General features: G+C 39.6%; 1 protein-coding gene across 7 annotated transcripts in view; it reads right to left on the minus strand.

The window, feature by feature from the left end:
• fryl (furry homolog, like) overlaps window positions 1-25,352 on the minus strand; it is a 63,906-nt gene that overhangs the window by 21,157 nt on the left and 17,397 nt on the right. For 6 of the 7 annotated variants that reach the window (XM_029500633.1, XM_029500634.1, XM_029500630.1 and 3 more), the window contains 40 exons: window positions 20,838-21,046; window positions 20,425-20,478; window positions 18,669-18,808; window positions 18,467-18,563; window positions 17,681-17,760; window positions 17,320-17,400; window positions 17,030-17,198; window positions 15,941-16,033; window positions 15,726-15,824; window positions 15,242-15,343; window positions 12,845-12,889; window positions 10,610-10,713; window positions 10,351-10,459; window positions 10,157-10,243; window positions 9,898-10,069; window positions 9,650-9,782; window positions 9,461-9,568; window positions 9,131-9,368; window positions 8,865-9,041; window positions 8,669-8,755; window positions 8,321-8,589; window positions 7,876-8,080; window positions 7,636-7,760; window positions 7,478-7,535; window positions 7,286-7,377; window positions 7,015-7,187; window positions 6,262-6,422; window positions 6,073-6,183; window positions 4,847-5,001; window positions 4,665-4,764; window positions 4,374-4,542; window positions 3,891-4,159; window positions 3,657-3,797; window positions 3,399-3,567; window positions 2,895-2,979; window positions 1,814-1,926; window positions 1,581-1,731; window positions 1,083-1,186; window positions 769-951; window positions 114-315 (listed from right to left, as the gene is read on the minus strand). In XM_029500633.1, coding sequence (XP_029356493.1) covers window positions 114-315; window positions 769-951; window positions 1,083-1,186; window positions 1,581-1,731; window positions 1,814-1,926; window positions 2,895-2,979; window positions 3,399-3,567; window positions 3,657-3,797; window positions 3,891-4,159; window positions 4,374-4,542; window positions 4,665-4,764; window positions 4,847-5,001; window positions 6,073-6,183; window positions 6,262-6,422; window positions 7,015-7,187; window positions 7,286-7,377; window positions 7,478-7,535; window positions 7,636-7,760; window positions 7,876-8,080; window positions 8,321-8,589; window positions 8,669-8,755; window positions 8,865-9,041; window positions 9,131-9,368; window positions 9,461-9,568; window positions 9,650-9,782; window positions 9,898-10,069; window positions 10,157-10,243; window positions 10,351-10,459; window positions 10,610-10,713; window positions 12,845-12,889; window positions 15,242-15,343; window positions 15,726-15,824; window positions 15,941-16,033; window positions 17,030-17,198; window positions 17,320-17,400; window positions 17,681-17,760; window positions 18,467-18,563; window positions 18,669-18,808; window positions 20,425-20,478; window positions 20,838-20,957 — 5,330 coding nt within the window. In that variant the 5' untranslated portion in view covers window positions 20,958-21,046. Of the gene's footprint in view, window positions 1-113; window positions 316-768; window positions 952-1,082; window positions 1,187-1,580; window positions 1,732-1,813; window positions 1,927-2,894; window positions 2,980-3,398; window positions 3,568-3,656; window positions 3,798-3,890; window positions 4,160-4,373; window positions 4,543-4,664; window positions 4,765-4,846; window positions 5,002-6,072; window positions 6,184-6,261; window positions 6,423-7,014; window positions 7,188-7,285; window positions 7,378-7,477; window positions 7,536-7,635; window positions 7,761-7,875; window positions 8,081-8,320; window positions 8,590-8,668; window positions 8,756-8,864; window positions 9,042-9,130; window positions 9,369-9,460; window positions 9,569-9,649; window positions 9,783-9,897; window positions 10,070-10,156; window positions 10,244-10,350; window positions 10,460-10,609; window positions 10,714-12,844; window positions 12,890-15,241; window positions 15,344-15,725; window positions 15,825-15,940; window positions 16,034-17,029; window positions 17,199-17,319; window positions 17,401-17,680; window positions 17,761-18,466; window positions 18,564-18,668; window positions 18,809-20,424; window positions 20,479-20,837; window positions 21,047-25,352 lie in introns of those variants that run through there. The other variant, XM_029500632.1, reaches the window with a different exon arrangement.

Consider the following 25,352-nt stretch of genomic DNA (forward strand, 5'->3'; position numbering starts at 1 on the left):
GATAATACTTGAGTTAGTGAGTTACAAGTAGTAGTCATAAAATAAGAAGCAAGCTTAAAAGTTGAGCAATTTATATGGGAAATATTCTTTTTAGTGAAAGCAAGTCATCTCACCTCGATGTAATGAATTCAATGAGGGCTTTGGCCTTCTCGTCTTGTTCAGCGGTGACATCCACCTCACTGAGGAGTGTGGGGGAGAGATGGGGGAGAGCAACCCCTCCTGTCCCAAGACTTATACTGGACGATGTGGAGCTTGAGCTGAGGCCGGAATCAGTCATTGGTGATGGCTGACAATCAGGCAAAAACTCCTGCACTCCTATAGAAACAAGTCAAACAAATATTGGACACACTGAGTTGCCTGGCATCTCAATGAATGCTCCTTCTAGGTATCTGAACACCAAAATCCTTCAAGCTATATTTTTGCATTTCTTTTGTATGGCAAACCTCATTTCACCTATCCAGGTAGTGTTTATGAATTATATTGTTATTATGCTGCTACTTTGTACACAAGTTGTCAATAGGACTTAAATGGGACTTAGTAACTGAGATTTAACACGCTGAGGCAAGGAACCCTGACTCTCTAAAGCTTCATCATTACTGCCACCCAGTGATCTTCCTTGGCAACACAAAATGTGCAATATTAGTTTCCCACCATCTACAATGACACATAAGTAACCAGGTGGTCAAGAATCTGGTTAAATAACTTCAGAAAACAACAGCCTTCTGATTTTGGACTTAATTTTTTGCTGAGCTCCAAAGTAGAACCTACCTGTGAGGCTGATCTCTGGAGCTGCTGGCTTCACAGTCAGGACCCTTGGATCATTGTAGTCTCTGTTGCGTAAAAGCACCATAGCCACAGATTGAATGCTGCTATTTGCTCCCTGGGCCACAAGCAGATGGAGCAGCAGACGTTTGCAATGCTCATAGACCTCTGGGTGCTGGTGATCAAACCCTGGGGGGGGGGGGGAGACAAGATAATACTTCAAAAGGTATAATTTAAAAAGATAACAAAGAATGAGATATCAATTAATCTCTGTCTCACACTAAATACTGTATCATTCCAACAATTAGGACATGACATACCAATAAAAATTGCATGTAGCAAAAGGTGCAGGTAGGCACTCCACTCCACTTTTACCCCATGGTCCACAATGAGGTCTGTCAGTAGGATGACTGCAATGTTACATCTGGAAAAATGATGAGGATTACCAACTTGCAGGTACACAGATCTGCCAACCAGTCAAGCTGGTGGTCTATGTAATTACCACAAGTTTTCTTTAGATCCTGAGTCTCAGTATTCAATAATGGTCAAAAGTGTTTTTGCCAAACATAATGTCACTGTGACGCTGACCTTGTACTGGATGCAAAACGTCATCACTTCATCCTTTTATTCACTTATTTCTATTAAATATGTTTCATAACTAGAATATGAATTTGTCAGTTATGGCCAAAAACTGTTTCTTGTGTTGTTGAAAATTCACCAAATACCATGTTACTGTGAACTGACTGATGTACGGACTGTCAACCTGAAAACACAATCTCCACAACAGGTGAAGCTGTGATAGATGATGTTTGTTGTACCTGTGCAGTGGTACAGCAGGGGCATTGGTCTCTGGCAAATAGTCCACCAATGGAGACCAGCAGCCTCCCGTAGGAGGGAAGGGGAGAGGCTCTGGCTGGTTGTGATCCATCACTTTCAACCGCCAATTAGCATAAAGTGGCATGGAGTCACCTGGAAAATGGAAGAGATTATCAAAAAAATATTTAGGAAACTCAATTTTTGAGTAGAGGAGGTGCCACACGTTTGTTCTTACTTTTCTCTTCTTCATAGGAGCCTCCAGAACTGCTGCTGTAACGAGATTCCAGACGGTGGTGTTGGCGGTTCAGGTTACTGTTCAGACCACTGTAGATGTCCAGATGGGTGTAACTGTAGACAGACACATTTGATTGAAAGGACGGTGTCAGCAGTGAGGTTTTTTTTCTGTTGGCTGTGAAGTTTGTAGTATCTCTCCTCAGAGGTCCAGTTTCTCTAAGATGGTTCTAAAAACCAAATAGGCTTAATTGCTCTGCTCAACTAATTATAGTTCAATAAAAATTAAAGCAGCCATTTATTTTTAATTTTCTGATGAACATGTTGAACTAGGTGATTTCAGTCTGAAGTTTCATTTTTTTGCACTCTATTCCAATACAAAAGTGTGACATAGCAAGACCAAAGTATGCATCAATATCCAAAAATGGAATACTAGAGTGAAACAGAAATGTTTATTAATAATTAGGAGCATAAACATTGAGAAGAGAACTACAGTCTCCATCTAGTGTTATTTCATCAGATGAGATGAAACAAAATATATTAATCAATGACCGTTCAGTTCATGACTAAAAGGAGATGACATATTGATTTTGTCAGTCAGTATTTAAGGAGATTAGTATTTTTGTTGGTGCAAAAAGAACAAGACTAAATCTACGTCATTAAACAAAAAGGTGTATTTGTTTTTCAACTAAAACTAAATAGAAATCACTCCCGCGACCCAGAAACAGAAAAGTGGTAGAATATGAAAGATGATGATGGAACTAAATAGAAATATAGATAACTAAATTACTACGATCTCAACCTCATTTGCATCAAAGTAGAAATACAGTTTACTTATTGCCAAACTGAGACTCATATAATGTGGAAAACTGCTTTTGATTAGCAGTTAATGATGACTATGGCCTTTTTAAAAACTGTTCAGTGTTGAATCTCAACAAGATTTAGCATGCTGATATATCCCTACTGTAAAATATTACTTGTTTTATGAATCAATCAGTCTTCTATAATTATTATAGACATGGCAGAGGTCGATCAAGTCAAACTATTACATCCCATGGCTTTATGACAATCTTTTTATTTTGTACCTGTCCTCCATGTTAGAGTCTTTAACCTTGCTGTCATGATGTCCATCATTTCCTGGCACCATGGTATTGCTGCTGGAGGTTGTTCCTAAGAAGGCAGGTATGAAATATTCAGCATCTTGCATTTACATGACATTTATTCATTATTTGCAACATGGCCTAAATTATAAATGGTGCATTTTTTTATTTTCCTTGTTTTAGTGCCTTTTTAAACATATTATCGTAGAATATTTAGAGCCAAAATTTCTTTGAGCAGTTATGCTTTATCTGAAGCATTGCATTTTAAGGATAAGAAATCGAGGGGCTAAAAACACAACTGCCCATTCTCAACGAATGGATAGAAATAGTTTATGAATCATGTATTATACAAAAGTTGCCTGTTTTCCTGACAGCTAAGTCCAAGAAGAATTTTTTTCTGGATTTTTTCCAAGTGGACAGAGTACATTAAACCTTTAAAATCAGACTTTAACTGCATGGACAGAATACAAATTTCAAGTGCTGATTCACCTGAGGTGACTGATGGGATCTTGTAACTGGAGGTGATGCGGTAGAAGGGGGGGTTGTCCATGTGAGTCACAGCTGAGCTTACAGGATCAGTCAGCTCAAGCTCACACATCAATTCCTCCAGCAGCTGCATAGTCTTATCTCTGCCCAGGTAAACCACCACACGCTTTACCTGGGAACAAGGGAATATGAGGAATAACCGACTGATAATAGGGATGACCAGTACAGATGGTGGATGATCTAAAATGTGCTGTGACTTACATAGGGCAAGAGGCTGGGGTCGCTGTTAATTCCTGACATACTAATGAGGAAGTGCAGAATGATTTTGAGGTTCTTTGGCCAGCTATCCGCCAATGTGGTCCACACGTTCTCAATCTCAGACCAAGCAAACTCATCCCCATACTGTAAAAATGAAGCATATGGTGATTTCCTGGAATTTAGAGAATTAACATCCTGAAACATCTCATTTGTGGAAACCTGAATATGCAGGCTCACCTTAGCAGTCATGAACATGAGGTTATTTAGCACCATGGTTGTAGCACGGGGGGAGCCCCAGCCTTCTCCACGGAGCCAGCGCCTGCTGTTGACCATCATGATATCTCGCTCATGAACATCCTCGTCATCCTCAATACTGCCACAATCCTCCGTTCGCCGGACAGTTGGTTTAAAGTCAACCAGCTCTACATTGTTCATCCACGGCAGGAGGTAATGCAGCATAACTTGACGACCACCAGGATGTGCTGTCTGGATACGCTGGCTCACCTCTGAAGGAAGGAAGTTGGTAATTGAGGCCGATTTTAAGATATTAAATAGTAAAGAGATATTTTCAAATTTGTTTTCATGACATCCAGTGTACACGTAGTAGTCACAGTTGTCATATAGGAGCTAATAAAGATGTGACCCTTCAGTTAATTGCATCACTTTTTACATTTCCTGCTCCTCAAATGGCAGGTATCAAAGTTTTGGAATGTAGCAAACCTGAGAAGATGGGCAGGGTTAGCTCTGGATAAGTCCGTGCAAGCTCCTCAGACAGCTGGTAGTAAGACACTGAGTAGAGGTGTGGCAGCGGTGAGGGAGGGGTTAAAATGCCATCTGTTCGCTGTATCTCCAATTTGTGAGCATAACGGAAGAGCTTAGGTTCCAGGATCTATTAATTTCAGTAAAAAAAATTACAATTGATACATTAAACAACAAAAGTGGTGAAGTGAAGTGGTGGGATGTAGAATAGAAAGTGTAAAAGTGAACTTTTTAAAGGACAGATAATCTCACCTGTAACAGTTGCATGGCCACTTCATAGATGTCCCTGGAAGAATCAGCCGCCTTGAACAGAATCAAGTTCAGCAGCACCACAGTGTCAAATTGGTAATCCCTGAAAGAAAATACAAAACACATTGAGAGAGCTTAATAAGAAACACACAATCTAAATTCAAGTTGTTGTGGTAAAAATGTACCTGTTATGAAAGACGTTGGCAATGGCCTTAAAGCACCCGGCAGCCACTCGGCGGGAGCCAGTGTAGCAGCGGTCCACAGCCCAAAACATGAGGTTGCTCTGGTCTGGATTCAGCTCCAACAGCAGCATCACGGCCTCACAACCCAGCTGGTGAACCTGTAAGAGAATATACAACATACATTGACTGTTAGATCTCCTTCATCATTACATTACATACATTAGCATGGGCACAAAAATATACTGTAAAATTTATATGGAGTCTGGAACATCAACATTTAGAATGCACTACATGTGGCTACCCACATGAAGTGTGTAACATTTTGTATGCAAAATTACTAAAATCCAAAAAGGCTGACAAAGTAAAGATAAGTGCATGATTAGCATGATTGAATCACCAGTTATGTCTGGATTATTTTAATCTCAACATTTTTTTTTTTTCATAACTAATTTTATTGCATAGGCTTTTATCTGAATTAAGTTTTACTGTGCCAACTTCTTGCTTTACTTCTGAACATCACAATACAGTACTAATGCCACATTACATGAACCAGGGCTGGATAATTTTGACCTCAGAAAGTCTGTCAATTCACAGAAATTATCCTGCTTTTGTGTTGACTGCCACATTCACTCATTAAGATTAACTGGTGTTTAACTGGTGTTTTTCTGCATAGCAGTCATTAAATTTATCGCAAAATATGGGCAAATAGTTTTGACAAGGTGAATATAACCCAGAAAACAACTGCCCACCTTATCTTTGACAAATCATGTTCTCACCTCAACTTAATATCCGGTACACATCCATTACAATCTATTCCCTGACCAGACTATCAAAGGCAATGTAAGTGATGAAGTTGGTTCCTAGAGCAGGACAGCATTGCTCCACAATAATAAGATTATGAGTTTGGTTCCCAGCCTGGGGCCTCTCTGTGTGGAGTTTGCATGTTCTCCCTGTGTCTGTGTGGGTTTCCTCCCACCATCCAAATACAGCATGTTGGGTTAACTGGTGACTCTAAATTGTCTGAGTGTGAATGGTTGTTGGTCTCCATCTGTCTCTGTGTGTTGGCCCTGTGATGGACTGGTGACCTGTCCAGGGTGTACCATGCCTTCGCCCAGCTCACTCTGGGATTGGCTCCAGCACCCCCCACGACCCGGAAACAGAAAAGCGGTAGAAAATGGCTGGATGGATGGATTGAAGGAAGTTGGTTCTTATGGTAACATTTCACTTACTTTCTTGTCCTGAGAATCCAGGATGTTGTCGAGCCACTTATAAAGGTATCCATCAGAAGAGAGGCCAACATTGTCAGCTACAGGTCCACAACACAACACTGCAGACATGGCCTAAAAGAGTGATACTCATGTTAGTTAACAGTGCGAAGGTACTTCAACATTTATGTCGTCTAATAGGTTTGCATGTACCTTTAGTGCACAGTACTGATGGCGGTTGATCTGCATATTTCTGTCACTGTAGCGATCAAGTGGTGTAAACATGATGCTGAAGGGCCCAGCCCAGTGACTGAACAGCATGAACAAACTGTGTCTCAATGACTGCTGGGGGAAGATAGTCCTCCTCTGGTGCACTGAAAACAAATAACAGTGATACAAGAAACCCAGTTTATACAGATTAATTGCAAATAAAATTTTGTTTTTAACTGTCTGGATTAGAGAAATGTAAAGCCCCATCTATGTTTGGTCAAAAAACCTGCTAAACCTAGGGTTTGCCAGTAGTGAAAAAGGTTACGATCATCATTCTAAGTTGGGTGAAATGTCTCATATAACAGTATTTATTTGCAATCATGTAACCACAACACCCAGGAAAACATGCAAATTTTCATCCCCGTTCTGTGCTATGGGGTCTTTCAGTTCACAAGCAGACCTTCCCAACACAGCCGCTACACTATGCCCAGGCACCCCTGGATTTGGTTTACAAAACACATTGACTGAAGTATCTTACATAGGCTTTGACATTTTACAGGAGAACCAACGCAGGGATAATATTTGGCAGACCCCTGTGTGTGTTTGTAAGTGCATTTGTAAGTATATGACACCCTGGAACCCCCCTCCAAAACAAAAAGACAAACTACGTAAAAAAGGCCTTTTTTAGTAGTTTGCTTGTGTTTTCCTAAACCTAAATATAGTAGCTAGAACTGGTGTAGAGACTAAAACATATACCTGGTACATTTTGGATGATATTGGCCACAAGTGCACTGAAGTGACAACGAATGTCCTTTAATGTATCAGAGTCTTTGTCATTTTCAGCTTCAAGCAGCTGCCTGGTTAGATCAACATATTCAAGCAACGTGCTGTTCAGAGAGTGGCTGTCTCCATCCAACCCTCCACTGGCTCTGCAAACAGAAAAGTAAAGTGAGAAGTGAATCTTAAATATATCAGCGTGCAAATACATTCCTCATCCTGCAGTGCAAATGAGTTGTAGGTTGCTTACATCTGACTGATGACACCAGCATCAGCCAATAGCTCAAAAATCCGAACCAGCTGGACCCTGAGGATGTCGCGACGCCTGCGTCGCTTCATGTTCTGGAAAGTAAAGATAGTATCATTATAACCCAGTAACTGGGCTGTCGCTAAATACAACTGTGACTGAGTGGTCTCAAAGTTATCTTTGAACTGTACTTACTTCAGGTCTTCTTTCCAGAGCTTCTTTGATAATGGGATTTAGCTCCTCTAGCAACTCTCTGAAGAATATCAAAGTTACATGTACATTAAATAACACTACTATACAACTTACACCAAGGTGTGTGTACAAATGCATGGACCACGTACAATGTTGATTACCTGAAGGCTACGGGGTTGGTTCTACCAAGCCCCAACACAAGAGACTCTGTGATGTCCATGCTCTCAGAGCGCATCATTGGAACAATGTGTTTGAACAGGGAGGAAGGGGACGGAGTGCCAACAATCTGTTAACAGACACAATATTGTTTTTATTTTCTGTACAGCTTGCCAACTTTTCAAGAACAAAAACAGTAGATGTGTATACATTAAATGTTGGATGAGTTGTGTGATGCTCCTGACCTTCGAATCGTAACTGTAGCCGCTGTCCGGTGTGGACGCCAGCGTCTCAGGTGGGGAGCAGCGGACGGAGCCAGAGGTGGAGGAAGATGAACACATGGAGGAGGAAGAGGCGGAGCTGCAGCATAGAATCAGGTAGTTTCTCCAAAGACCAATGTAAGAGTCACTGCTGTTCAGACTGTTCACTTTCTTGGCATTGATGGGACTACTGCAGATAGACATACAGGAAAGGTCAGGGATTAGTAATGTTGCATCAAATGAGGTAAACATTACTGTACTGTGGGCTCATTGATCAGAGTAGCTGCACACTCTTGCTGTTAGGACTTTCATGTCATCACAAGAACATCTGATCGTCTTTGAAATATAATCTACAATTGAAAACACCTACAACGACAGAAAGACACATACAACTGCACAGTGCACAAAACGGAAATAAGAGGAGACATACTTTATGTCAACTTGTGGGGACAGTAGCTGCAGACGAGTGTAGGCAAACATCCAGGCATAGCTTAGGGCAGTGGGGCAATGCTTGGGCAGATGTTCCTGTCGCAGGTAGCTGGAGAAGCTGATGACCCACGGGTCCTGGCCCTGAGTAACATGGGCAAAGACCCAGATGTGCGAGGGGCTCACCACATCAAACTGGTGGCTTATGGGAGATGAACTCCACTCTGCTAGAGTCTGTAGATCAATCCCACTGGGACAATACAGCAGGTTGGTCTGGAGAAAGACAATGATAAGTCTCAGTGTATGTGTGAAAGTTTAATGACTCGAAAAAGAAACCAATGGGCCTTTATACCTGGTCAGCTCCTGTTAGATGAATGAAACTCTCCAACACTGGTGCACTTAATCTATCCATGACATCAATGGCCAATTCTTCATCCCCCTGAAAGATTAAACATATATCATATAAATAGATGCCTTCACACACACAAGACTCACACCCATTAAAGTGTTCTTCGTCAGTTAACAGAAAATTCAGTGCAAGTATTTACCTTGCCGATTCCCAATGCAGTGTGCAGTGCACGGACCTCCTTTAGGACATTAACAGCCAGCCTGCGTGTGGCAGGACGGCAGCTACAAAGCACCACCAGAGCTAAACCCTCAACCACATGAAGCACCCCTAATGGAGGAACACGTTCCAGGGAAAGAGAATGGCCACTGCTTGAGCCCTGTCCAACAAAACATGTATTTAGGAATAACATCTAACTCTGATATATGTATATGCACATTTGTCACAAAAATCATTGCCTTGACCAACCTGTGCATCATTGCTCTTATTGCTGCTTTGCACTGCCTGCCTCCATTGGCTGATGAGCTGTAGTAGCATTTTGACAGCATTGTCCAACAATGTGGGGTGGACATCAGTCACCTCCCGGACAATAAAGTAGACAAAGCCCGAGAGAACGTCCTCACGCCACTCAGGGAAATCCACCATCAGAGCCTGAAGTGTAGTAAAGGCAAGGCCCCGCAGCTCTTCATCCATGTGGATGGTCAGTCTAGATGAGGAGAGGGAGACACATATTAGAGGTCAAGAAAGAGTAACCAGGGCTACAGTATATATTGTGTAGTGACAGAGGGGATGAATTACTTGGCTAGAAGCTCTATTAGGTCTTGTCTGCTCATGCCATCTGGTATTAGTCTTGGGATGGCGGCCACACATGTCCGGAACAGATCAATCTTTGGTTTCCTCTCTCCCCTGTAGGACAAACATTTCATGAGATGGTGCATCAGCCAAAGGCATTCAGAGTAACTGCATGGATCCATTGTGGTTACATACGTGATCATGTCTTCAGGCTCCTTGTTTGACATCTGAACATTTGTCATACTCATGGATCGCCCCACCTCTTTGTCGAGGTGTCGCAGGATGTTATCTAAGGCTTTTCTTACTTGTGGGTAGTACAGTGACATGCCTGAAAACACCCAACAGGCCAATCATTAAAAGAATTAAATGACAAAACACAGATATAATACAGGTCTTGAGAGGCCTCTTCTTGAAATCAGGGGCATTTCAAGAATTAGACCTACCTATGACCTTGGCTTCTTCATCAGTCAGAGTGGTGTTGAGGAAGATCTTTTTGACACGTAAGGTATTGCCAGAAGGCATGATGATTCCTGTCGTAGGCATAGGAGGCTCCCCATCTTTCTGCTGCAAGCTGTCGGCAATCACCAAGAAGGCTCTCAAGCCGATATTCATCCTCTGTTAGGAACAAATAGAGGGGAGGATGAGGGAGATTCCACCAACACTACAGTAACAGTATCATTTCAATCCTTATCTATACTTCACCTCTGGGTTGATAGTAAAGGTTTTATGAGATTTGCCCACACACAGGAGATCATAGATAATCTCCTTCATAGCGAAGTCCAGTCGTTCCTGTAGCAACAGCCAAACAGACCAGCGACCACAGAAAAGCAGTTACAGCATGGTATATTCAATTTTATTTCAGTCTTGAAATCAGCAATGAGAACTCCTGAGCCTACCTGAGCTATGAATTGGATGATCTTAACAAAGATGTTAAGGGGTGTGTCCCTTGGCACCACGCTGCGGGAACCTTTGGGGAAAAGTGCTGAAACGATGCTGAGTAGGCGACTAGGAAGAAAAACAGACACATTGAAGTAGCATTTTAAATACTAAATAGAAGATCAGACATTTAAATAACTGACTTGATAGCCATGGTTTGAGATTGTGTACAATTATATGTAGTCTGAGGCTCAGAGTGGAGATGGCCCTTGAACTGACCTCTGTGTGACAGTGTTACTCTCACACTTGATCCTGATAATGTACACCCATAGCAGCCTGTAGAGGGACTCCAGTGCTACACGGGACATTTTGGGGTCTTTGTTCTGTAGATGTAAAAATAAGAATATGAGGCACACAACTAATTGTTGTTGCTTGTAGAATTTAAGAGTGAACATATTAAATCCATACAACAACATTTTAAAACTTATAAAGTTGTGTAGTTGTGTGACAGATGTCGGAACATTGAGATGTCGCATGGTTCAATAATCGGTCAGCTTTGGGCTCATAGAAGTTTTAGGACACAGTCATCATTAACATTAGTAAAATACAGTACTATTTAATGACCCATTTAAAGAGTTGCACAGTATAGAGACAATTCACTTCAAACATTGGGAGTAATTGTAATACAAACTTTTGGTCTTAGATTCAGAAGAGAAGACATCCAGTCACTATTTCTGCTTATGCCAAACATCCTTATTGTTGAGATGAGGGTTAGGGTTAAAAAATTATTTCCAGACACTTTACCCTGATGGTGTGCTGGAGTTTTGTTACTCAAACTACTCCATTCATTAGTTTCACTATTGTTGTTTTTCCTTTGACCATTTTAACATTTACCATTTGACCATTTTAACATATAAAGCTAATGAGAGGCCGAATTCTTCCACATATCAGTGTAGAAGAATTTTAAGATCAAGAATTTTTAGCCAATCATTCAGAGGTTTCAAAACTATGCCATCAACATGGTAATTCACAGCGAGGAAAGTGTTGAAACATAGAGATCATCATAGACCTGCCCTGCCCCCAGATTACCACAGAGTGCTTGGAAGGCCAACGGGAAATGCTATGGGGTACAACACACTTGACTTAAGCATGCTATACCAAAAATGAAGCAGGGGCAAATATGACAGAAGCAGAAAGCTGGAAACTTCTGTGAATAAATCCAAATAAAACCTCAGAGTCAGAGGAAAAAAATTTTTTGTAAATTACGTAATTTAGGTACTATCCTGGATTGTGAATCACAGTCAAACTGTCCCTTTTTGATCTTTCCCTCTGCAGTCCAACAAAGAACAGAACTCTAGCGTGATGGGCACACTCTTGTTGTATTGTGATGCACTGATTTCATAAATGAATTAACATTCTGCTGGAAAACCAAAAGACACGCATCTCACTTTAGTGCTATGCACATGAAAGTTATCTGACATGCATCGAGTAATTGACTTGATAGAGACAATACTGCCCTGCCCTACTGTGAGCAGCCAGTCGGGCAGGTACTAGAGTCTGCAGCAAGAGAGAGGGGAGCTTGGTTTACCTTCTGTTAGCCTGCTTGTTAGCCTTATTTGCAACTTCAACAGAAAACCAAAAAATTGGCACTACAAGACCACACTGTAAAAATAATGCATCCCAGATAAACTTGCCTTTTCACTCTTTCATGCCTTTACAGGCTCCACTGTGAAACTTTGGCAGGATTAGTCAATATTTGAACTCATAACCTGTATTGCTCGGATAGCTACTATTTTATATTTTTAATTAGTCAAGTTTCATGGCAATACCAACACTTGACTTTTTCTACAGTGTGCTTGTCTCTTAGATTGGTATGGTTGCAGTGCAACACTGTGGTTTATGGAACAAATCACATGTAGTTACAGCTGAATCATTCACCAATAAATATGCATGAAACTGTGGAACTAATTACTGCATACAAATAGAGTATATTTCAAGGTAATTTTAGCCCAATGCCAATAAGCTAAATAGCCATCTCTCCACGATAAAAAAAAAACAAAAACAAAACCATCTGACTACAGTAAAATTATAAATATTTTGATAACAAGAGATATTTAAGTAAGTAATCACTACTGCTTATAAAAACAAACCAGCTTAATAACAAAAGCCAAGGGCAACATCACAAGTGGTTCAGATGTTCTACTTCTCTAGTTTCATTCAGTAACACTTTAATGACAGTGTCACAACAGAACAACTCACTACCAAGTAGCCATGAGGGCCAAGTTGTACAACCGTACATCTGCCATACGGTTCAGTCCTGATGAGGACCTTGGCCCTGACTGTACCATAAAACAGGATTCCAGTAAAGTAACTTCAGGTTTAACCATGAGATATCCTGCAGTGGGACAGCTCAGCACAAGTTAAATGTGGAGTTACCTTGATAACCTAAATCCTGCCCCTGGACCGTTAAACAACAGAGAGCCCCAGGCAGTTCACTGACACCAGATGACTCACCTGCAGCGTCTCAATCTGCTTTCGGATGCTGTTGTTAGACGGCATCTGGAGCAAGTCAGTATGAGAAAAAGATCAAATGACAGGAGACAAATAATGTGGGGTTTGAGGAGGGACACGTGCAAGTTATAGGCAAAAACAAAAGCATAAACTGAACAAACATGACAAGAGCACTCTGACACAGCTTTTCGCTTGTCAGTGTGATATTATATAAATCAAACTGCTTTATTGGGGGAAAAAATGAACTGGTGAACATGCCACCTGTGTATTCATTTGTGGCATGGGAGTAAGACAAAGCAACAGTCCATTTGCATAAAATATGATGTTACATATTTCAAAAGAGAGCAAAATCAATTTTGTAATGTACAAAAGCAAAATAAGGTGTGCTGTGGTCTGGAAATCAAACAGTGTGACACAGAAAATATACATAAATAGAGGAGTGGAGATGACAGACACAGAGGGATATGGACTCGTTTAAAGATCTGGTTGGGAAATCTGTTTATAAAGAGAGCAAAACAAAAAAAGTACAAAAGAAAGAAAGAAATTGCCTGTTTCACCTGCTGACGAGAGGAAACACCCGAGCCAACTGTCTATTCAAATCAGTGTCAAGCACACAGAATGCAAAATTTTAACCCTGCAGAGATCATATTCACAGTAGGGCTGCACAATGATGGCATAGATTCAATTTTCCATTAGTTCATAAAATGCAGTTATCACCAATATTGATCAAGGTTAAGATGAAACTGCTATATATTGGTTGTCACAGCAGTTTGTCCAGAAGTAATGGCACTTCCTAGCTACTTAATTATATGAAAACAAATGATCAGACATATGCAATAAGAAAATTTTAAGAATCGTGTGCTGTTAAATTTGTACTGATAAGACAAATTCAAATTTTGAATTTCTTCTATATTTGGCTTGATTCTTGGTAATAAACTTTATTTTAGATGTGCTTCACAAAGACATGCTGAGTATTCAAATTATAATTGGTCAAGCATTTTGGAGGGTGAGGGCAAATTACACCACTGTTCTCTAGGAAAGGTCATGAGATCAAATACTGGTGGATAACACATTTATTAAGCATTTTGGAGCATCAAAAACTTAAAGCTTATTGGGCGTATTTATAATGTCCTTATTGTGAAGCCTTACTCAATCCCAAAAGATTTTCAAAACAGCGGGCTTAAATAATTAGGCAGCCCGTAATTTAAAAATGCTCAAGCACAACCACAGAATCAAAAATCACAGATAAAGCCCCAAATCACTGAAACCATCACGACACTCAAGCCACTACAAAGGTCTGTACAATTATGCCACTCATAGAATCAGCATCACCACCCAGGAAACTAACTAATTGCAAATTTCCAATGAGGGAAATCTAAAACAGTTACCATAGTGAAAGAGAATGCTGGAATGAGATCACTGAAAGGACAGATGGCCATTTAAAACCATCGGAAATCACCATCACAAAGAAACGGAAACAGAAATGTTTCCACCACAAGATCATACAATCTCCCACAAAGGGTAATTGATGAAAAATGGAAAAGTCAGTCATTGCGTCAGTCCGTCTGTGTGATTAGGCCAATCAGCCTCTGGATTGATTCAGTTCCATGATTGGTCAAGGAAAGGAGGAAAGTGGGTTTGATCTGTTCCTAACTGGTTTATCAGGAGTCATTAACAGACCTGAGTTAAAACAGCACTTGAGATACAATAGTATGCAAGTTGCATTTCTCCTCGCTTTAGATAAAGACGTTTTTTTAGGATAAATGTAAGAAAAAAAAAAAAAAGAAAAAAAAAAGCTGCACATTTTTTCAGTTTATGTTAAATTTGGTGTGGTTTCACTGTTGAATAATAATGACTAATCTTTCACTTTATGTTTGCATTTTTCCCCCATTTTGAGCATAAACTTGCTTAAAATAAAACAAACAATACCAAAAAAAAAAAAAAAGTTTTGTTTTGTTTTTTTTTTTTTTAAACAAAGGGTCTGTTGTTATCTTTTCAAATCAAGTGCTATTCCTATCCAGATCTGGTTGTTGATAATGGAGGGAAAGTACATAATGATCTTCAGACAGAACCACAGAGCACACCCTTCACAACTTCAACCACTGGTTTTTAGTGTGTTATTATATGTAGTAATGAATGTTGATGCTACACATTCTAATAAATTTCGTAAAACAAAGAAAAGTTATAAGCATACATTTCGAGGAACTCATTTCACTTTGTTTAATTAAATTTTGTATTCATAACATGGGTCTGTGAGGTTTGGACTGAATTAGCATACACTGTCAAGCAATGGTGTATAAAATACTTTAATCTGAATAATGTAGTCATTGTGCTCTTTTTTTACAGCCAGAGAAGTTGAAATTTCTCAAGTTAAATGGTTGTGGGTGCATGCGCAATTACCTTTAGGTGTGAGAGACAGTTCTGAAGGAAGATGTGCCAGTTGCTGAGGAAGAACTGCTTCTGACTAACACACAGCAAGCAAGTCACCAGGGGATAAAGAGCCTGCAGAGACAAACTGTGTCAGCACCAAAAATGTGAGGGAATAAGTAGTTTTCTCAACAACTCTGGATTCGTTTGACAAGTGCAAAAAAAAAAAAAAGGAAAAGAAAAGAAACAATCCAGATTTTTCTGAAAGGGTTATGGAGTTGGTTTGTAAATACAGTGGCTGTGTTTGTATACAAGGGCTCCATCATTTCTCGATAATAATGACAGCCTTGGTGAGAGCCTAGGTCAATAATGATGTTGAACAAAATACAGGACTTAAACACAAAAGAAGAAGGAAATTGAAATGATGCAAAGCAAACAGAAATAGAGATGGGGGGAAGAGAGACCAAAAAAAAAAAAAAAAAAAAAAAAAAAAACAGTAGGGTGTTGGAATTATTACCAAAGAGTGCTTCTTCCGAGAACTAAGGTCAAATGTTGTCTGGTACAGCATCTCCACAAAGTTCTTCAGGCACGGCACATTGACTTCATTTTTCACCGCCTATGGATGAAGAAGTCATTACTATGGATCCCAAATTTACAAAAATACACTGGGAAATGTATCATTCTAAAGTAGAAGAAGTGAAAAAACTGTAATTGTTTTTAAAAGATACTTACAGCTGCAACAGGGATGAGGATCTCAACAAAAAGACCTGCAAGAGCATGCTTTATATCCTTATCCTTGACTTCCAAGAAATACTGGGCACACTCCTAGAAGCACACATGAAAAAAGAACAGATAAAGAAAAACACAAACATATCAAGAGGAGCAGGCAATGCTGCATTTTAACATACAGTATTCTGATAATGAGACCCTACACACTGGCCCACTTTTAATACGTTATATCTATATGATGTTATAAACTTCAATTTTAATTTGCAACATCAATGTTGATGATCTCTTGTTGTTTTTGTGCACCTCTTTGTTGTGGAGCATTTTGTGTTATGAAATGCAAAAAGAGAAAAAAATAAATATACCTAATATAAAATATGTGGAAACCAACATCTTGGTACATCACTCTAAACAGGTATAACAGATATGAATTGACACCCCCCCCCCCTCCCATTACAGCATCCTGGTACAGTCATTTTTCACTGATAGCATGAGCCACTGACACAACAAAATATTATATTAATTACATTATCAACATATTTGGAGACAAAGATAATGTAATGGATATTTAAAGGTCACACAGGGGATAAATGAGATTTCCAGGTGATTTTGAGATAAATCAGGGGTAGGTTTTATATTAAAATTGTCAAAGTATCAAGGCACTCAGTACGCAGAGGATTTTATACAGCATTTACAAGTTTCATGACTTCATGCCCAACCCACCTGGACCATACCATCTTACTGGATATCAACACTTGAAGTGTAAAATATGGAACTTTCAAATATGAAATATTCAATATTGCTCAGGCTTTTTAGCATTATTACATGGTGCTGAAATTGAGCATAAAAAAATAAAACACTGCGTGTCCCATTAACACATTAAGAAATCAGAATCCTGTCTGTCTGCCTCTCACAGCTCTTGGCAAAGCCTGAAAAACGCATACACTCACTTCTTGGCGAACATCACCTTTAGCCATTACTCATGTAGTTTTATTAGCCATTGCTATGGAGAGCTGCTGAGTCTGAACTCAGGAGGAGTAAAAAAAAAAAAATGTCTAGCACTATTTAGCAGATACATATATGTGCCATACATACCTGCATGAACTGAAAAGAAGCCTCAAAATCCTCCACAGGATACATTTTAACCCGGAAGAACTTCATGCCCATGATGAGACTGATGATGCTCTGTACTATATAAGGGCTCTGTTCTTTTTGCCTGAGCTCCTTTAGTTCTGTGATGAACTTCTTTCTGACCGCTTGAAACCTGAGCGCGGACACACAAATATATACACGTTTACACATAAAATATGGTTAAGCAGTGAATATAAATGTGAGAAGTTGTTCAACTATGATTGTAGGTAAGAGGCAGGATTAAACTTGCTCACTTTGACTGTGTAAGGACCCCAATAACCTCAGCGTACAAGTCTGCAATGATGTGCACATTGCCAGTGTTGGGGCCACAGTACCTGTGAATAGAAGAGGCAGATACTAGCATCCTTTATGTTGGGGAAAAAAAATGCACTATTTCACTGACGATAAATCAGAAGAGGCTAAAAGCAACATCTTATTTGCAGCTGACACAACAAGAGACAGTTGTTGTTTAAGTGTCAGTTTATAAAGTGACATAACAACCCTTCTATTCAAAGGGAATGACTGACTGACTGTCAAGCCAAACCCTTATTCCATTCAGCATTATTCACAGCCACTTTTTTTTCATGATATTTATCTGTCAGTTGTCTCACTTACCCCTCTTTGTGTTTAAAGTGCTTGAATGCCAAGTTTAGAACTTCATGTACTAAAACATCTGGCACTGGATGAAGAGGAATCTGTGACGTAAACAAGGAATCGTTAGTCTTATTAGAAATACTGATAGTCTTCATTCTTTCTGTTTGCTACCATTCACTACCCTCCCTACAGGAAGAGGGCCAAGGACAACTTAGCTCTGGTCTCCAGGGACTGGCTTCTATCTCCAAATACTACTTAGCTCAGCGCTGTCCACTTTAAAAAACACACTCAGTTGGAAGTCGATATGGAGCCAGTTGTTTATTTACGTTGTCCCCTTGTGGGGACTGACCTGACTGCAGTTCTTCTCTTTATCAAAGTAGATTAAAAACTAAAACCTCATTCCTATATTAGGGTTAGGACGCAAATCACTTGTGAAGGGAAAGAAAGGAAGAAGAAAGAGAAAAAAAAAAAAAAAAAAAAAAGCACAGTAATTCCTACTGTGTTGACAGTGATGAATGTTTAGTTTGAATAACTGATATAAATTAAAAGAAATGAATACAAATTTTGTAAATTCATAATATATAAATAAATCCTTTTCTGTTTTGTAAGTGCAAAATACAGTCATGTCTTACAAGGTGCACTTTAGGGGTGTTTCTTTGATAAGATAAAAATCAGTCTCAGGTGTATTCACTGTATTTCCCCTCCAACCTGTAAACACTCAGCAGTCACATGACCCAAACAACCACACTAACATGTTTTATGGGCATTGTAAATCACCATATCAGAACAGATAGTTACATAGCTCACCTGTTTTAGAACTTCCACTGAAACTAAACAAAAAATGAAATCTATGGCTAAGTCCCTCCGTTCCAGAAGGTAATCTTTATCCCGATGCTGTTCATCTCTGCAAAGCGAGAGAAACAAAAATGTAAATAAGACAGTTTCGAATAATTTTTTATCTTAAAACTGTCAAGAATCTAAAGTGAACAAATGAAGGGGCCCAACTCACCCTTTGGACTTAGTACTAGAGCGAGGCCTGTACTCATAAGACTCATCTTCAGTGCCGCTCTGCCGCCGGTACCAGTCGAACAGTGTGCGCAGTAGGGAGGGCAAACAGTGTTCTGCTATTGAGCTCATAGAGCTTATTAACTAGAAAACAATGACAAACAAGCATGATATTTAACACAATTGATGTTTTCTCTTTTGACAACAATTGAAAAACCAGAAATTTGACTGTGTTTTTTGACAGATTAGTTAACTTAGGAGGCAGGTTCAGTGACATCATGCTCATCTGGACAAAAGTGTAGACTAATTCCATTTTAATGCAAAAAGTTGCCCATGTTGCTATGTTCATTTGGACAACTGAAGTTGGGTACTTTGAACCCCACTGTTTTGATCACAGACACACTGCAGCCATGTCTTTAGTACAGAAGGCGTGTTAGTCTGGGATTTCTTCCTGGTGAAGCAAGTGCTTGCAGGTTCAGGAAATCCCATGTCAAGGGAGTCTTGCCAACTTCTCAGCACTTGGAAGAAATGTTCAGTGACTTCAAAGTTCTAGCTCAAGTGGTGCTCAGGATTCCAGTCACCAGTGTGGTAGCAGAGCACAAGTTTACCCTTCATGAGATGTTGTCTGTCTGAAGTGCAGAGGCAAAAACAGTCACAGCTGCAGCAATCAAATAGCGTGCTTGATCCAGCGAGAACACCCACACTCAAATTCATGAAGGAAGTTCTGAGGTTAGGCAAAAACTACAACAGGTCAAATGAGTCTGATTTAATTTCTTGTCAATGGTTTGCCAACATTTCAATTCTAATTATCTAATTTTGTAATTGTACTGTCCATATTTTCCTGTTTTGGCACAGTGCCATCCACTGACAATTTGGGGACAATTTGCGTCAGTGCATCAATATGTCAGATTGAAGGCTGTAGCAAATTTATTACAAGCATGTAAATACAGATTCAGACTTTAGATCATGGACAATAGTAGGCACAAACTACAAGTATGTGTGTACATATACATACATATATACTGGACCAATAAAAAATAAAAAGTTTGGACACAGTGTGGAGCCTGCATCCATTGGCCCAGGATTCAAAGGGCGTTTTCAGTGAGGGTGTCCACATGTATCAATTAAGATTCACTCACTCATTTCACCAGGGTTATGGCACACAGGACCAGTAAAAAAAATAAAATAAAAAAGAGTTTGGAAACACTTTCCTGTTCATTTAGATGGGAAAATGTGTCCAAGCATCCAACTGTGTGTGTGGCCCAGTGCTGCGTGCTAAGAGATGTGGATGATGGATGCTAGGTAGGAGAGTTATGCAACTGCTCCCTTTGCCCTTATGGTACAAGGCAGATACACTTCAGCCCCCAATGCTGATTTACTGCTGACGATGACACAGCAATTCTACACTCTCACTTTTGCACTCTCTATACCCATTTTATTTCTCTCTCTCTCGCTCTCTCACTCACAATAGGGACAGCTGGATCTATAGCACCATATCCTCACTGGCTTTGTGTTGTGCTGAACAAAGCATTCTGCAGCAGGCAGGCCCATTGTATAGAGGTCTGCAGCCAGCTACAGATGAGGGACAGACAGGCCATTGAGTGGGGCATTGATTGGTTGGAGCTGGGGATTCAAACACTGCATACACATAGACAGAATGGAAAGGATCCTTTTTGGACCTGGAAAATGATTGTGTCACATTCATACTCCCACATGTGGTACAGTTTTAATCTCCTGGCCATCACTGTGGCTGGACTGACCTGGTCAAATTGTGCATCTTCTCCTCTCTGGAGGGATCGGGACAGGGGTTTCTCCTGTAAGAAAGGTCAGATAGGAAGAGATTAGGAAGGCTGTTATTAACCAAGCACACCTGTCATTGGTACTTGCTGATGTTTTATTTTAAGTTCTCAAATGACAGCGAATAAGAAGGCAGTTCAAATATAATGCCTAAGCTGAAAGTGATATTAGCAAATAAGTAATTTAATCATTCATGCATCTCTCATATGCAAAAACTGTTTTGTTTTGTTTTTTTCTTTTTTTTCCCCCTGCAGCAGCTAAAGGCGTGGTTCTTAGCTGCAAAAGAGGAGCAGTTGTCTCAGCACTGTGTTATGCTTTGAATTTCATTTCCTGGGTTTCCTGACACCAGCTCTGACTCCCCCCTCTATGGACTCACCAGCGGTTCAGCCATCACCATCTCAATCTTCTTCTCAGCCAGCACAGCAAACTCTGCAAATAGACTCTTGATGACAAACTCCCCTGGCTTGAGCTCGGGGTCGATGGTGATGCTCGACATGGCAGCAATGTTGTGTTTCTCCCACGAGAGGGGAGTCACAGAGGATGGGGCACGGCGTCTACTCACGCTGCTGCTGACTGGTGCAGAAGCTACAAAAAGGCCAGAGGGTAGAGGTGAGGAAATAATACGTGGGGAACTGAAACACCAGGGTCAGAATAACAACAACACACTTGGCATAAAGCATTCAATGTCATGCACTAGTTCTAATCTAATCCACATTCTTAAAAGGTTAAAAAGGTTTAAAGTTCTGTAAAACTGAATCTTCTTCAGTGGTAGATCTTCAGCGGTATTTCAAATGGGTTCCTGAAATATTTTCATTAGAGTAACTAGGAGAACCCAGGACTCACTGCACATTTGCATGCAGATGCAGGTGCAGATAGTTTGGTAATTCTACACAAAATAGTATTCATTTATAATTATTTATGTATTATTTTTTATTCAATTTAATTTTCCAATTAATTCCATCCTGAAAATCAGCAGGATTTAGCTAGACAGCCAAAAAGCTACAGCCCAAATTAATCAAAACCCCTAATCAAAGAATTTTAAAATCTTTTTTATGCAGGTGAAAAACACTGAATTAAATTCCTAACACCTCATGAATTCCTACTACAAAATAAGACCAAACTCTGCATGATCTGCTCTTTATCAATAAAATAAAAAGCATGAAAAGTGCATCACTAACATGAAGCTCATCTAGGTACACAGACTCAGAAAAATGGCCTTGCAGCATTTGTTTCAGGCAGGACAAAACTTCCAGCCAAGTGGACAGCCAGTGGTAAACTGACCCTCTACCTCCTTCCCTCCCAGGAAAAGCCTTGTTCTGTTTCTTCCTGGTTGTCACAGTAACAGTCATGGAACAGAAGTGCAGTAAAAACAAGTTTTTCAGCTGCGGAAACACATTTATATCCCACAGATAAAGCATGATATAAATATGACATACACTTTTAAGTGGCGATATGTCCATTGATGAGGAAGCTGAACTCCTAGTGAGAGTCTGATAAAGACGATTGAGACTCTAAATTAACAATAGTTTTGTTGTGCTTGAACCATTTCAGATTAACTGAAAACTGAATTGCATTTCACACCAGGGACCTGTGCCACATACTACATTCAACAAAGTCAGGATATTTTGTTATCTTCGCTAAGACTAACAGCCACTATGAGCAGGCTGAAAGGTCACGCAGCAATGGTTATCAACTCAGTAAATCAACCCAAGTGGACACACTAGATGAGTAAGGGCTTGCTGCAAATGACCAATTACAATCATGGACAAGACTGCAAGCAGTAGAGTGGTGACAAATACAACTTCCTCAAGGTCAACAACAATTAATACTCAGGTAATCATTTTGATTTTGCTACCAATCGTGTGGTATCCAGTTACTGTTTCTTTAGTTGCTGATGTTATTTACAATAGCTTTTTTCCCCCTTACATACACACTATGTATATTTTTAGATAAGATAGTACTTTATTTATACTATGTATGGGAAATTTACTGTTACAACACATGTATGTTTTGTTTTCATATCATGTTCATATCATGTCAGTTTATCAGTAAATAATTTTTTAATTTCCAAGTACAAAGTCAGACATATTGAAGCTCTTGAGCCCTACAACTTGATATAATATTTTACAGAATACTAATGATCAATAAACCAATGTGGATGTCAGACATGCACGTGACTTATTTGACCTTGGCAGCAGCAGCTACCATTCTTCTTGAATAAAACTGATAACAATTCAATAAAATGTCAGAAGACAGAATAAAAAATAAATGAGCATGCTACCATGAGACAAACACATTTTATTTATTGCAAAATTAGCATAGAATTAGTCAGCTTCTACCATCTTATACTGTTTCTCTTTCAGAAGATGTAGAATGATTTGTTTAAAAAAAAAAAAAAAAAAGCTAAATAACATGGCCCGTAACCTGACCCTGGATAAGTGAATGAAGATAGATGAATGGATGGATAAATAGCATGGTCATTTCACAACATGTTTTTATTTAATTCTTCAATTAAATTAATAATCACAGTATTTTCTGTGTAGCAAATGAAAGTGGGAGGGTGACAGCAGCAGTGTAGTAGCAAGTATTGTGGTCATGCTGTCCAGCAGCACAGAGGGCCTTTCAAGAATTTCCCTCTTTGTTTACTGTGCTTCACCAACATCCCCAATGATGTCACATACCAAGCTTCTAATATCCAGTCAAGTGCTTTGTCCACTGTCCATTCCAGTCTTCTTTTGTCTCACACCCTGGATACCCAGGACCAGGCTTGGTGATCGACTGGTTCACACGTACTAATATCGAACACACTTTCTCCCTTGAATGGAAACGGGACACTAGACATCCTTTGCTTAACCATGTTGTTGTGCTGCCCCTCCCCCCACTTGCTCTGTGCCACTAGGAGATCCCAGTCATTTGTGGCATGCCAAAAACAACCGACCAACCAAAACTGACCAAATAATTGCATTCAAATTTTAAGAGGGTTGGTTATAATTTTTTCCGTTTCAAACCAGGAGCTGTACGGACTGAAAGTTTAACAATTCAGCACTATTCAGTGACTGGTCCTAAGGTCATCTTTGATTTCCCATTCAAATCAAAATGCAAACGTTCAAGCACACTTTTCTAATAATATGCAAATGCTAAAAAAAAAAAGGCTTGTGGCTGAATCTACTGAAAGGTTTTATCGAGTCTGTATTCAATATATTTCAAACTGAAAACCAGTTGAAGCTGAAGAAAACACTGGCATCTGAACCCCAAAGCTGCAGCTACAGATCTGAAACAAAGAACTGCTAAAGTGATGTATAGAAAAATGCTCATCACGTTCCGTTATGCAAGGTCTGCAAAAGTGCACTTTAATGGCTGCGCTTAAGCAACAGAGCACCCTGCAGGATTACACAACTATATGAGCAGCGACTCCACCTTGTCACAGTTAGAATAAAGCCCTCCCAAACCCCTGTCAGGACAACCAGAAACAACAGCACAAACATACACACAAACAGTTGGAATGCAAGACTGTCAGCATGCCCATCTTCTTTAGGCAGAGACAAAAGAATCACTGCCAATGCTTATGTGCTGTGGCACTGCCAATTCTGCTTGACTGTCTCAACATGCTCAGTCTCTGACAAGTTCCTACTGGTTCATTCTTCACCATTAGCACTTCAAAATAGAAATGAAATATATTTTAAAAGATCCAGGGAAAATCTGATTTGGTAAGGGAGGGTGAAAAACATTTGCAATCATGAAAGAGAAACTGATTTAATAAAAAGGCCAAACTGTGACCTAACTAATAACATTAGTCTTTTTTATAGCATGTGTTCCACTTGAACAACATAATTCAACAAAATGTTCTGAATTCACAACACAGATGTAGAGGGAAAACACCACAAGCAGAGCAAGGAAGTGGGAGTGGTAATACAGCAACATACTGAGGATTCTGAGGCCCTTTGGGGCCACTTTGTTTAGGAGGCCAGATGAAAGAGGAAAACAGTACTGGAATGGGAATAAATGTTAATAAAGGCAAAAAATAGAAAGAGGGCCAAAAGGCAGAAACAGGTGGATTTTTACCACCTGCTTACTTGTATTACTTCGGAAGATAACATTGAAAACAATGTAATTTTAGGTGCTCCTGCTGATTCAGAGTAGTAATTTAAGGTCTAAAATTGTGTTCAACCACAACAATTGAAGTAAAACTGAGAATAGGACTGTCAAAGAAAAGAAATTGTAATGTAGAGGATTTATTGTTTTTCTTTTTTTTTACTTTTTTACTTATTTATTACATGGAGGATAGGAACTTAGAAAACATCATTCTTAGATGTATGGAAAATGTCTTATATTACAAGAGAAACACATCACGGTCATTGTCTTTTTATTACGTCAATCTAATATCCTGTTCATGTTGATGTTAGTAAAAGTCTTAGTAAGAACATAAGGGTCACAGAGTAGGGTAAGCCCAGGGTTTCTCAGAAATCTCATAGGTTTTTAATGTGCCAAACTTGCATATGTTTGGACTGAGAGGAAAGTAACAGTGACAGGGATGACACTCAAACCCCATTAAGCAAAGCTCCAGCATGTCAGTGACTGAGCTATTATTCTGCTTTAAAGAAATAATCCATTTTCTTTACCAAATTTGTTAGACTATTATGTGCCTCTGTTAATACACCAAGTATCAGACAAGTGTCCTTAGGTCCTGATATCTCTAATGTACAGCCTGTCCTCATGTTGCCTACCTTGACTAAGATGAGCCATCTGCGAAAATAATTAATCGGTGTGATTTTTTTGGATATGATTTGAAAAGGGCAAACCTAAATCTCTGATCAACACTGCTCTACTGATCAAGGGAGAAATAGGGCAAAAGATTATACTTTGATAACATGATGCTCTCTGTTGACTTGAT

This window comes from Echeneis naucrates, chromosome 4 (assembly GCF_900963305.1).
Source record: "Echeneis naucrates chromosome 4, fEcheNa1.1, whole genome shotgun sequence".
In the NCBI taxonomy this organism is placed as follows: Eukaryota; Metazoa; Chordata; class Actinopteri; order Carangiformes; family Echeneidae; genus Echeneis; species Echeneis naucrates.